Consider the following 14,376-nt stretch of genomic DNA (forward strand, 5'->3'; position numbering starts at 1 on the left):
GAAGTCCAAAATATTTTTTCCTACTTTCCACCTCTAAAACCTAGGTGTGCCTTATTGTGTATGATAAAACAATCCCTATATGCATAGGAGGCCATCGCAGATTTTGAAATAGGGTCCTTCTCCAACATGAACATGTGCAACAGAATGAAAAAGAATATATGTCTGGTCAGCTAAATGTACATTTGTGGAAAGTCATACAAATGCATCATGTGAAAAAAGTTTCAGATGCGCAGGAGCTGATCCCCCTTGACTCGGCCATAAATATGTATTAAGACAGGCTACTGTCAGCAGCTTCATCTTCTGAAGAACAAAGTATTGTACATGTTGATGATATCCTAAATTTCTGTTGTCAGTGGACTCTCTGGCTGAGCCAGTACACGATAATTGTTATATCAGACCAGTGCTTTGCTTGATCATTCACAAATAATATAGCAACATAGTATGTAAGGCCGAAAATATGTAAATCCATTTCAGCCTATTATCTCCCAATGAAGTAGAAGCCAATTTTCTCCATTCAGATAAAGATATCCTAATTTTATTGAAACTTAAAGTACCGTATACCAAGCGATGCATCAGTCTAATATATCGATTGGTCACCCATGGGTATCAAGTGGGGATTGGAGCTGGTAGCAGTCTGGAGCTTCACTTAAGAAACAATTCAAGTGTTGTGTCTTGTGCATAGCTGTCTTGTACCTTTATCTTTAATTGTTACAGTATTACACATGACGCTCTATCCTCTTTCTTTCTCTACTAAAACCCATTATGTTACCAATAGAGATGAGCGAGCACCAAAATGCTCGGGTGCTCGTTACTCGGGACGAACTTTTCGCGATGCTCGAGGGTTCGTTTCGAGTAACGAACCCCATTGAAGTCAATGGGCGACCCGAGCATTTTTGTATTTCGCCGATGCTCGCTAAGGTTTCCTTGTGTGAAAATCTGGGCAATTCAAGAAAGTGATGGGAACGACACAGCAACGGATAGGGCAGGCGAGGGGCTACATGTTGGGCTGCATCTCAAGTTCACAGGTCCCACTATTAAGCCACAATAGCGGCAAGAGTGGGCCCCCCCCCCCTCCCAAAAACTTTTACTTCTGAAAAGCCCTCATTAGCATGGCATACCTTAGCTAAGCACCACACTACCTCCAACAAAGCACAATCACTGCCTGCATGACACTCCACTGCCACTTCTCCTGGGTTACATGCTGCTCAACCGCCCCCCCTCCCCCCCACAGCGCACACCAAAGTGTCCCTGCGCAGCCTTCAGCTGCCCTAATGCCTCACCACCCTCATGTCTATTTAGAAGTGCGTCTGCCATGAGGAGGAACCGCAGGCACACACTGCAGAGGTTGGCACGGCTAGGCAGCGACCCTCTTTAAAAGTGGCGGGGCGATAGCCCACAATGCTGTACTGAAGCAATGAGAAATAGAATCCTGTGCCACCGCCATCAGGAGCTGCACACGTGGGCATAGCAATGGGGGACCTATGTGCCACACACTATTCATTCTGTCAAGGTGTCTCTGCATGCCCCAGTCAGACTGGTAATATGTACCTTAACAGTAACCGCGTTGGTGGTAATGTGGTGGTGACTGCAGACCTAGTAGCGCGGTTTTATTTTGTTGGTTTTCGGAATGTGGCCAGGATTAAGTGGGCCGTGGCGGGGGATGGTGTGGGGTCTCTCTTGTAGTGTCGGTAAAGGTGAAATTCTTGGACTGCCACCAGACGAACCAATGCAAAGGCATTTGCCAAGAATGTTTGTTTTCCCTGTTGGAGGAGGAGGGGGATGTTTTTGAGGCACTACGTGTCCTCTACACGTGTCCGTGGTTATATGCACCTTTACAGTAACCGCATTGGTGGGAAATGGCCTCGCCGCCATCATGTCTTTGGGAAGCCTCTGTTTCCACACCCCAGAGACATACCATTAGCAGCGGTATAGGCAGAGCCCAGAATTCGTAACATTTCAGCCGTAGCATTAGGACAGGCCCCACTAACATATCACTAGCAGCATTATAGCGGGAGCGCAGTCTTCGTTCCATGTCAGCAATAGTAGCACTCAAGACAGGCCCCACTAACATATCACTAGCAGCATTATAGCGGGAGCGCAGTCTTCGTTCCATGTCAGCAATAGTAGCAATCAAGACAGGCCCCAGTAACAATTCCGAAGCAGCAGTATAGTGGGAGCGCAGTCTTCGTTCCATTTCAGTAGCTGCAGTATAGCCAAGGCCCAAGTTACATTTATGTAGCTAAAGTGTAGGCCAACCCCACACACACTTCTGTACCATGAGTGCAGGTGAAGAACATACAAATTGCTATGATTACACTGTAGGTGAGGGCCCCCAAAAATTGGTGTACCAACAGTACTAATGTACCTCAGTAAAAATTGGCCATGCCCAACCAAGATGGCAGGTGAAACCCATTAATCGCTTTGGTTAATGTGGCTTAAGTGGTAACAAGGACTGGAGGCAGCCCAGTTTAACGAAAAATTGGTTCAAGTTAAAGTTTCAACGCTTTTAAGAGCATTGAAACATATAAAAATTGTTTCGAAAAATTAGATGAGTGAGCCTTGTGGCCCTAAGAAAAATTGCCCGTTCAGCGTGATTACCTGAGGTTTCAGGAGGAGGAGCAGGAGGAGGAGGAGGAATATTAGACACAGATTGATGAAGCAGAAATGTCCCCGTTTTGGATGGTGAGAGAGAACGTAGCTTCCATCCGCGGGTGCATAATACGTATTGCTTACGTATCGCTGCTGTCCGCTGGTGGAGAAGAGAAGTCTGGGGAAATCCAGGCTTTGTTCATCTTGATGAGTGTTAGCCTGTCGGCACTGTCGGTTGACAGGCGGGTACGCTTATCTGTGATGATTCCCCCAGCCGCACTAAACACCCTCTCCGACAAGACGCTAGCCGCAGGACAAGCAAGCACCTCCAGGGCATACAGCGCTAGTTCAGGCCACGTGTCCAGCTTCGACACCCAGTAGTTGTAGGGGGCACAGGCGTCACCGAGGATGGTCGTGCGATCGGCTACGTACTCCCTCACCATCCTTTTACAGTGCTCCCGCCGACTCAGCCTTGACTGGGGAGACTGTTGCACTGTCTGGGCTGTACATGCTGCTCGATCTACGCACCTCCCCTGCTACATGGGCCTCGGAACTGCGCCTTCTGCCACTAGCGCTGTCGGATGGGAATTTTACCATCAGCTTGTCCGCCAGGGTCCTGTGGTATAGCAACACTCTCGAACCCCTTTCCTCTTCGGGAATGAGACTGGGAAGGTTCTCCTTATAGCGTGGGTCGAGCAGTGTGTACACCCAGTAATCCGTAGTGGCCAGAATGCGTTGAATGCGAGGGTCACGAGAAAGGCATCCTAACATGAAGTCAGCCATGTGTGCCAGGGTACCTGTACGCAACACATGGCTGTCCGCACTAGGAAGATCACTTTCAGGATCCTCCTCCTCCTCCTCCTTCTCCTCCTCCTCAGGCCATACACGCTGAAATGATAACAGGCAAGCAGCATGGGTACCGTCAGCAGTGGGCCAAGCTGTCTCTTCCCCCTCCTCCTCATCCTCCTCATCCTCCTCCTCCTCCTCCTGAACGCGCTGAGATATAGACAGGAGGGTGCTCTGACTATCCAGCGATATACTGTCTTCCCCCGGCTCTGTTTTCGAGCGCAAAGCAACTGCCTTTATGGTTTGCAGGGAAGTTCTCAAGATGCATAGCAGAGGAATGGTGACGCTAATGATTGCAGCATCGCCGCTCACCACCTGGGTAGACTGCTCAAAGTTTCGAAGGACCTGGCAGATGTCTGCCAACCAGGGCCACTTTTCTGAAAAGAATTGAGGAGGCTGACTCCCACTGCGCCGCCCATGTTGGAGTTGGTATTCCACTATAGCTCTACGCTGCTCATAGAGCCTAGCCAACATGTGGAGCGTAGAGTTCCACCGTGTGGGCACGTCGCACAGCAGTCGGTGCACTGGCAGATTAAAGCGATGTTGCAGGGTGCGCAGGGTGGCAGCGTCCGTGTGGGACTTGCGGAAATGTGCGCAGAGCCGGCGCACCTTTACGAGCAGGTCTGACAAGCGTGGGTAGCTTTTCAGAAAGCGCTGAACCACCAAATTAAAGACGTGGGCCAGGCATGGCACGTGCGTGAGGCTGCCGAGCTGCAGAGCCGCCACCAGGTTACGGCCATTGTCACACACGACCATGCCCGGTTGGAGGCTCAGCGGCGCAAGCCAACGGTCCGTCTGCTCTGTCAGACCCTGCAGCAATTCGTGGGCCGTGTGCCTCCTATCTCCTAAGCTGAGTAGTTTCAGCACGGCCTGCTGCGGCTTGCCCACCGCTGTGCTGCCACACCGCGCGACACCGACTGCTGGCGACGTCCTGCTGCTGCTGACACATCTAGATTGCGAGACAGAGGTTGAGGGGGAGGAGGAGGAGGAGGGTGCTTTAGTGGAAGAAGCATACACCGCCGCAGATACCACCACCGAGCTGTGGCCCGCAATTCTGGGGGTGGGTAGGACATGAGCGGTCCCAGGCTCTGACTCTGTCCCAGCCTCCAGTAAATTCACCCAATGTGCCGTCAGGGAGATGTAGTGGCCCTGCCCGCCTGTGCTTGTCCACGTGTCCGTAGTTAAGTGGACCTTGCCACTAACCGCATTGGTGAGGGCGCGTACAATGTTGCGGGAGACGTGGTCGTGCAGGGCTGGGACGGCACATCGGGAAAAGTAGTGGCGACTGGGAACTGAGTAGCGCGGGGCCGCCGCCGCCATCATAGCTTTGAAGGACTCCGTTTCCACAACCCTATACGGCAGCATCTCAAGGCTGATAAATTTGGCTATGTGGACGGTTAACGATTGAGCGTGCGGGTGCGTGGTGGCGTACTTGCGCTTGCGCTCCAACACTTGCGCTAGCGATGGCTGGACTGTGCGGTGCGAGACATTGCTGGATGGGGCCGAGGACAGCGGAGGTGAGGGTGTGGGTGCAGGCCATGAGACGGTTGTGCCTGTGTCCTGAGAGGGAGGTTGGATCTCAGTGGCAGGTTGGGGCACAGGGGGAGAGGCAGCGGTGCAAACCGGAGGCGGTGAACGGCCTTCGTCCCACCTTGTGGGGTGCTTGGCCATCATATGTCTGCGCATGCTGGTGGTGGTGAGGCTGTTGGTGGTGGCTCCCCGGCTGATCTTGGCGCGACAAAGGTTGCACACCACTGTTCGTCGGTCGTCAGGCGTCTCTGTGAAAAACTGCCAGACCTTAGAGCACCTCGGCCTCTGCAGGGTGGCATGGCGCGAGGGTGTGCTTTGGGAAACACTTGGTGGATTATTCAGTCTGGCCCTGCCTCTACCCCTGGCCACCGCACTGCCTCTTGCATCCTGCCCTGCTGATGCCCTTGCCTCCCCCTCTGAAGACCTGTCCTGAGTAGGCGTTGCACACCAGGTGGGGTCAGTCACCTCATCGTCCTGCTGCTCTTCCTCCGAATCCTCTGTGCGCTGCTCCCTTGGATTTACTGCCCTTACTACTACCTCACTGCAAGACAACTGTGTCTCATCGTCATCGTCCTCCTCACCCACAGAAAGTTCTTGAGACAGTTGGCGGAAGTCCCCAGCCTCTTCCCCCGGACCCCGGGAACTTTCGAATGTTTGGGCATCAGTGACGATAAACTCCTCTGGTGGGAGAGGAACCACTCCTGCCCAATCTAAGCAGGGGCCCGAGAACAGTTCCTGGGAGTGTTCCCGCTCCTGAGCAGGTGTCATTGTAGTGGAGTGAGGAGGCTGGGAGGAAGGAGGAGCAGCAGACAGAGGATTCGGATTTGCAGCAGTGGACGGCGCAGAACTGTGGCTGGACGATAGGTTGCTTGAAGCACTTTCTGCCATCCAGGACAGGACCTGCTCACACTGCTCATTTTCTAATAAAGGTCTCCCGCGTGGACCCATTAATTGGGCGATGAATGTGGGGACGCCAGAAACGTGCCTCTCTCCTAATCGCGCAGCAGTCGGCTGCGACACACCTGGATCAGGAGCTCGGCCTGTGCCCACACCCTCACTTGGGCCTACGCGTCCTCGGCCACGTCCACGTCCTCTAGGCTTACCCCTACCCCTCAGCATGCTGTATTACCAGTGATTTGATTTCCCAGGCAGGAAATAAATTGGCGCAAGCCTGCAGGCCAAATATAATTTATTTTCCTTTTTAGCAAAGGGAAGACCCCACTGCGTATATTCAATGAACAAGAAGTTTAATATCTGTGGTGTGGCCCTCAAAAAGTGTCACACAACTATAGTGTAGCAGAGTTATTAACTCTAGCAGAGCAGGTATTTGCCAGTCAGGAAAGACAATGGCGCAAGCCTGCAGTAAACCGTAGCTGGTTGCGTCTGATTTTTGTACGTTGTCCACGCAGCACACACGTACACGGAGACCTTAGGACTGACACAGGCAGGCCAAATATAATTTCTTTTCCTTTTTTGCAAAGGGAAGCACCCACTGCGTATATTCAATGAACAAGAAGTTTAATATCTGTGGTGTGGCCCTCAAAAAGTGTCACACAACTATAGTGTAGCAGAGTTATTAACTCTAGCAGAGCAGGTATTTGCCAGTCAGGAAAGACAATGGCGCAAGCCTGCAGTAAACCGTAGCTGGTTGCGTCTGATTTTTGTACGTTCTCCACGCAGCACACACGTACACGGAGACCTTAGGACTGACACAGACTGGCCAAATATAATTTTTTGTCCTTTTTTGCAAAGGGAAGGACCCACTGCGTATATTCAATGAACAATAACTTTTAGAACTGTAGTGTGGCCCTGAAAAAGTGACACACAACTTTAGTGTAGCAGAGTTATTAACTCTAGCAGAGCAGGTATTTGCCAATCAGGAAAGACAATGGCGCAAGCCTGCAGTAAACCGTAGCTGGTTGCGTCTGATTTTTGTACGTTGTCCACGCAGCACACACGTACACGGAGACCTTAGGACTGACACAGGCAGGCCAAATATAATTTTTTGTCCTTTTTAGCAAAGGGAAGGACCCACTGCGTATATTCAATGAACAATAACTGTGTTGTGGCCCTGCCTACACAATTCTGTCCCTGTAGTATCAATGGAGGGTGCAATGCTCTGCACAGACGATTTTTAGAAGAAAAAAAATATGCAACACTGCTAACAGCAGCCAGCACAGTACTGCACACGGTTAAATTTGGCCCTAGAAAGGACCGTTGAGGTTCTTGAAGGCTACACTCACTCCTAACACTCTCCCTGCCTATACACCACTTCTGTCCCTAATGCCGGGTGCAATGCTCTGCACTGCCGATTTTGAGAAAAAAAAAAACACTGCTAGCAGCAGCCTGCACACAGGTAGATGTGGCCCTGAGAAGGACCGTTGGGGTTCTTGAAGCCTACACTGACTCCTAACGCTCTCCCTACAGCAGCACCAGCACGATAGTACTTTCCCTCAGCTAACTCACAAGGCATGTGTGGCGAGCCGCGGGAGGGGCCGACTTTTATACTCGGGTGACATCAGATCTCCCCAGCCACTCACAGCAGGGGGGTGGTATAGGGCTTGAACGTCACAGGGGGAAGTTGTAATGCCTTCCCTGTCTTTCAATTGGCCAGAAAAGCGCGCTAACGTCTCAGAGAGGAAACTGAAAGTAACCGGAACATCGCGTGGTACTCGTTACGAGTAACAAGCATCCCGAACACCCTAATATTCGCACAAATATCAAGCTCGGACGAGTACGTTCGCTCATCTCTAGTTACCAACCTTTTTAGAATTTTTCCCTCGTGCAGTCAATTCTGCACAATTTTGAATGCCTAAAAACTGTCAGAACGAACACACTTTTCATAGACGTGTCCTACGAATGAAAAACATGAAACGTTGACTAATATTATAGTTTTGATATTTTTTCACTCACAGTGCAATAAATATATATTGTTTTGTAATCCTATTAACTTAGAGATGAAAAAATGGTGGTGTACCATAGAAAATAACCTGCTATACTATTATGAAGATGAAAACCATTCAGTTCCAGAAGGATTTCTTGATTTAAGTGAAGCTATTTGTTTGGATGTCCATTCTACAGAGATCACCCTAAATGCAAGGTATGCACAATAATCACATTTCATCATTCATTCATCATCTAACTTCATTTTTACAACCAAAAATGTAATCTACGCTTCATGAAAAATGGTTTGATATGTACAGCTGTATGTACAGCTTGGCAAACTGTAGCAACGTTTCATGAAACAAGACAGCAGAATCCATTGTAAAGCTATTGAATATGGCATAGAACTTCTTTATTTGTTGCCAAGTTAGGCCCAATGCACACGGCTAGATATGCATTGCGGAATCCGTAAAGGATGTCCACCTCCGGATTCTGCAGCAAATACCTGCCATAGTATGGTATGGAAAAGTTGGTTTACATGCCCACGAGCGGTAATCAATTGCCATTTTCGGCTCACGGGAGATAAATTGCAGCATGCTCCATTTTGAGCGGAATTCCGTGCAGACGGCTTCCATTGAAGCAATCATCATTGTGGAAAGGCCATGGGATCCACGCCATTGCCTAGCGACATCGCAGTCACATCTGTACTGCGCATGTGAACCGGTGCGCTGGTCTGGCACATCCACTGTACAAAAAAAAAAGCACCCGGACTGGTACGCAGGACTCACCAGCCAGGCACAGGGTCGTATTCCGCTGCCGTATCCCGCATGCCTAATCCGACCTTCTCGTGTGCAGGTGGGCTTAAACTACTGCTTCTTCATGACAGTCTTGTGTTTGGACCTTCACAGATCAGTATTTTTATGCTTCTTTTGTAAGGAAAAGTCTTCTTTAGTCATTACTCACCTTTTTCCTTTTATGGCTGGTTATTAAAGCTGTACACTGGAAGACTATCTGCAGGGAGAATCTTGCAGCTGTAGGTCAATGTCGAGTCTTGAGACAGCTGGACATCCCTGAAAGGACAGAACTGTTAGTACAGGACCTTTTATGACTTTGTTATTATAACATAAAGGACTAATCATACAATAGAGTAAATGGATTTACCTAGACTTACAGGTTTCATGAATATGACTTGAAAATACTAAATTCTAAGAGGGTATGTTTTACTAGGTCATCTCTATATCATACTAACAAACCTCTTCTAGTTTTGAAGTTAGATAGTAGAGGGGTGCAGACATTTACACTTTCGAACATTCATCTTGTAACTATTATTTTAAAGATGCATAAGTCTCCATAGAAAGTCTTTCGAGACCATAAGTAGAGATGAAACACATTTTTGTTAGGGGTAGAGATGAGCGAGCACCAAAATGCTCGGGTGCTCGTTACTCGAGACGAAATTTTCGCGATGCTCGAGGGTTCGTTTCGAATAACGAACCCCATTGAAGTCAATGGGCGACCCGAGCATTTTTGTATATCGCCGATGCTCGCTAAGGTTTTCGTTTGTGAAAATCTGGGCAATTCAAGAAAGTGATGGGAACGACACAGCAACGGATAGGGCAGGCGAGGGGCTATATGTTGGGCTGCATCTCAAGTTCACAGGTCCAACTATTAAGCCACAATAGCGGCAAGAGTGGGCCCCCCCAACCACTTTTACTTCTGAAAAGCCCTCATTAGCAATGCATACCTTAGCTAAGCACCACACTACCTCCAACAAAGCACAATCACTGCCTGCATGACACTCCGCTGCCACTTCTCCTGGGTTACATGCTGCCCAACCCCCCCCCCCCCCCCGCACGACCCAGTGTCCACAGCGCACACCAAATTGTCCCTGCGCAGCCTTCAGCTGCCCTCATGCCACGCCACACTCATGTCTATTTATAAGTGCGTCTGCCAGAGGAACCGCAGGCACACACTGCAGAGGGTTGGCACGGCTAGGCAGCGACCCTCTTTAAAAGGGGTGGGGCGATAGCCCACAATGCTGTACAGAAGCAATGAGAAATCCAATCCTGTGCCACCTCCATCTGGAGCTGCACACGTGGGCATAGCAATGGGGAACCTATGTGCCACACACTATTCATTCTGTCAAGGTGTCTGCATGCCCCAGTCAGACCGCGTTTTTTTATAAATAGTCACAGGCAGGTACAACTCCGCAATGGGAATTCCGTGTGCACCCACAGCATGGGTGGCTCCCTGGAACCCACCAGCTGTACATAAATGTATCCCATTGCAGTGCCCTGGACAGCAGAGCTAACGTCCGCTTAAATGCAGGTGGGCTTCAGCCCACACTGCATGCCCCAACCGGAGCAGGGTTTTTTAATTCATAGACACAGGCAAGTACAACTCCCTATTGTGAAGTCCCTGTGGACCGACAGCATGGGTGGGTGCCAGGAAGCCACCGGTGGTACATAAATATATCCCATTGCATTGCCCATCACAGCTGAGGTAATAAATTCATGTTTAATGCAGGTGGGCTTCGGCCCACACTGCATGCCGCAGTCAGACTGGGGTTCTTTAGAAGTGGACACATGTAGTTACAACTCCCTGTGGACCCACAGTATGGGTGGGTGCCAGGAAGCCACCGGCGGTACATAAATATATCCCATTGCATTGCCCATCACAGCTGAGGTAATAAATTCATGTTTAATGCAGGTGGGCTTCGGCCCACACTGCATGCCGCAGTCAGACTGGGGTTCTTTAGAAGTGGACACATGTAGTTACAACTCCCTGTGGACTCACAGCATGGGTGGCTCCCTGGAACCCACCGGCGGTACATAAATATATCCCATTGCATTGCCCATCACAGCTGAGGTAATAAATTCATGTTTAATGCAGGTGGGCTTCGGCTTAAAAATTTATTTGATTACACTGTAGGCGAGGGCCCCCAAAAATTGGTGTACCAACAGTACTAATGTACCTCAGAAAAATTGCCCATGCCCAACCAAGAGGGCAGGTGAAACCCAATAATCGCTTTGGTTAATGTGTAGAGATGAGCGAACGTACTCGTCCAGCTTGATACTCGTTCGAGTATTAGCGTGTTCGAGATGCTCGTTACTCGTAATGAGCACCACGCGATGTTCGGGTTACTTTCACTTTCATCTCTGAGACGTTAGCGCGCTTTTCTGGCCAATTGAAAGACAGGGAAGGCATTACAACTTCCCCCTGCGACGTTCAAGCCCTATACCACCCCCCTGCAGTGAGTGGCTGGCGAGATCAGGTGTCACCCGAGTATAAAAATCGGCCCCTCCCGCTGCTCGCCTCAGATGCGTTGTGACATAGCTGAGGGACAGTGCTGTTGGTGCCGGAGCTGCTATAGGGAGAGCGTTAGGAGTTAGTGTAGGCTTCAAGAACCCCAACGGCCCTTCTTAGGGCCACATCTAACCGTGTGCAGTACTGTGGAGGCTGCTTTTTGCAGTGTTGCACATTTTTTTTTTTGGTATATCGGCCGTGCAGAGCATTGCGCCCTGCAGTAATACTACAGGGACAGAAGTGGTGGTTAGGCAGGGAGAGTGTTAGGAGTGATTGTAGGCTTCAAGAACCCCAACGGTCCTTCTTAGGGCCACATCTAACCGTGTGCAGTACTGTGGAGGCTGCTTTTTGCAGTGTTGCACAATTTTTTTTTTTAGTATATCGGCCGTGCAGAGCATTGCGCCCTGCAGTAATACTCCAGGGACAGAATTGTGTAGGCAGGGCCAGAAGACATATATTATTGATTGAATATACGCAGTGGTCCTTTTCAAAAAAATATTGGGCAAAAAATCTATTTGGCCTGCCTGTCACTGTGCTGCTCAGTGTTCTGGGTCCGTGTGTGCTGGGTGTAGTAGTTCTACAAATAAAGACGCAGCCAGCTAAGTGTTACAGCAGGCTTGCGCCAAATTATTTCCTGGCTCAGAAATCACCGCTCCGTTGCAGTTAATAACAGTGCGACACTCTGCAGTTCTGTCACACACTCCAGGGCCAGAAGACATATATTATATTGACTGAATATACGCAGTTGGCCTTTTCAAAAAAATATTGGGCAAAAAATCTATTTGGCCTGCCTGTCACTGTGCTGCTCAGTTTTCTGGGTCCATGTGGGCTGGGTGTAGTAGTTCTACAAATAAAGACGCAGCCAGCTAAGTGTTACAGCACACGTGCGCCAAATTATTTCCTGGCGTTCCGTAAACGAAGTCAGCCTCCAAGCACAGGCCAATAAGCGGCACATTCAATTACAGCGTTCTGTTTCTGCACTACTGCTAATACACCATGCTGAGGGGTAGGGGTAGGCCTATAGGACGTGGACGCGGGCGAAGACGCGGAGGCCCAAGTCAGGGTGTGGGCCCAGGCCGAGCCAGTGCGGTGGCCAGGGGTAGAGGCAGGGCCTGACCGAATAATCCACCAACTGGGTCCCAAAGCGCCCCCTCGCGCCATGCCACCCTGCAGAGGTCAAGGTGCTCTACGGTGTGGCAGTTTTTCACAGAGACGCCTGACGACCGACGAACAGTGGTGTGCAACCTTTGTCGTGCCAAGATCAGCTGGGGAGGCACCACCACCAGCATGCGCAGGCATATGATGGCCAAGCACCCCACAAGGTGGGACGATGCCCGTTCACCGCCTCCGGTTTGCACCACTGCCTCTCCCCCTGTGCCCCAACCTGCCACTGAGATCCAACCCCCCTCTGAGGATACAGGCAGTACCGTCTCCTAGCCTGCACCCACACCCTCACCTCCGCTGTCCTCGGCCCCATCCAGCAATGTCTCTCAGCGTAGCGTCCAGACGTTGCTAGCGCCACTGTTTGAGCGCAAGCGCAAGTACGACACCACGCACCCGCACACTCAAGCGTTAAACGTACACATTGCAAAATTGATCAGCCTTGAGATGCTGCCGTATAGGCTTGTGGAAACGGAGGCTTTCAAAAGCATGATGGCGGCGGCGGCCCTGCGCTACTTGGTTCCCAGTCGCCACTACTTTTCCCGATGTGCCGTCCCAGGTCTGCACGACCACGTCTCCCGCAACATTGTACGCGCACTCACCAACGCGGTTACTGCCAAGTGCACTTAACAACAGACACGTGGACAAGCACAGGCGGGCAGGGCCACTATATCTCCCTGACGGCACATTGGGTGAATTTAGTGGAGGCTGGGACAGAGTCAGAGCCTGGGACCGCTCACGTCCTACCCACCCCCAGAATTGCGTGCCCCAGCTCGGTGGTGGTATCTGCGGGGGTGTATGCTTCCTCCACTAAACCACCCTCCTCCTCCTCCTACGCAACCTCTGTCTCGCAATCAAGATGTGTCAGCAGCAGCAGCACATCGCCAGCAGTCGGTGTCACGCGGCGTGGCAGCACAGCGGTGGGCAAGCGTCAGCAGGCCGTGCTGAAACTACTCAGCTTAGGAGAGAAGAGCCACATGGCCCACGAACTGCTGCAGGATCTGACAGAGCAGACGGACCGCTGGCTTGCGCCGCTGAGCCTCCAACCAGGCATGGTCGTGTGTGACAACGGCCGTAACCTGGTGGCGGCTCTGCAGCTCGGCAGCCTCACGCACGTGCCATGCCTGGCCCATGTCTTTAATTTGGTGGTTCAGCGCTTTCTGAAAAGCTACCCCCACTTGTCATACCTGCTCGGAAAGGTGCGCCAGCTCTGTGCACATTTCCGCAAATCCCACACACACGCTGCCACCCTGCGGACACTGCAACATCGATTTAATCTGCCAGTGCACCGACTGCTGTGCGACGTGCCCACACAGTGGAACTCTACGCTCCACATGTTTGCCAGACTCTATGAGCAGCGTAGAGCTATAGTGGAATACCAACTCCAACATGGGCGGCGCAGTGGGAGTCAGCCTCCTCAATTATTTACAGAAGAGTGGGCCTGGTTGGCAGCCATCTGCCAGGTCCTTGGAAACTTTGAGGAGTCTACCCAGATGGTGAGCGGGAATGCTGCAATCATTAGCGTCACCATTCCTTTGCTATGCCTCTTGAGAAGTTCCCTGCAAAGCATAAAGGCAGACGCTTTGGAATCAGAAACGGAGGCGGAGAAAGACAGTATGTCGCTGGATAGTCAGAGCAACATCATGTCTATATCTCAGCGCGTTGAGGAGGAGGGGGAGGAGCATTAGGGGGAGGGGGAAGAGACAGCTTGGCCCACTGCTGAGGGGACAGATGCTGCTTGCCTGTCATCCTTTCAGCGTGTATGGCCAGAGGAGGAGGAGGAGGAGGAGGAGGAGCATGAGGAGGAGGGGGAAGAGACAGCTTGGCCCACTGCTGAGGGTACAGACGCAGCTTGCCTGTCATCCTTTCAGCGTGTATGGCCGGAGGAGAAGGAGGATCCTGAAAGTGATCTTCCTAGTGAGGACAGCCATGTGTTGCGTACAGGTACCCTGGCACACATGGCTGACTTCATGTTAGGATGCCTTTCTCGTGACCCTCGCGTTACACGCATTCTGGCCACTACGGATTACTGGGTGTACACACTGCTCGACCCACGGTATAAGG

At 51.0% G+C, this 14,376-nt stretch overlaps 1 protein-coding gene across 1 annotated transcript in view; it reads left to right on the top strand.

The window, feature by feature from the left end:
• The window catches only part of ARAP2 (ArfGAP with RhoGAP domain, ankyrin repeat and PH domain 2), a 260,994-nt gene that overhangs the window by 130,854 nt on the left and 115,764 nt on the right, over positions 1–14,376 (top strand). The window contains 1 exon segment of the mRNA XM_066573206.1: positions 7,921–8,065. Within this exon segment, the coding sequence (XP_066429303.1) occupies positions 7,921–8,065 (145 nt within the window).

The sequence above is a fragment of the Eleutherodactylus coqui genome, chromosome 7 (genome assembly GCF_035609145.1).
Source record: "Eleutherodactylus coqui strain aEleCoq1 chromosome 7, aEleCoq1.hap1, whole genome shotgun sequence".
Taxonomy (NCBI): domain Eukaryota; kingdom Metazoa; phylum Chordata; class Amphibia; order Anura; family Eleutherodactylidae; genus Eleutherodactylus; species Eleutherodactylus coqui.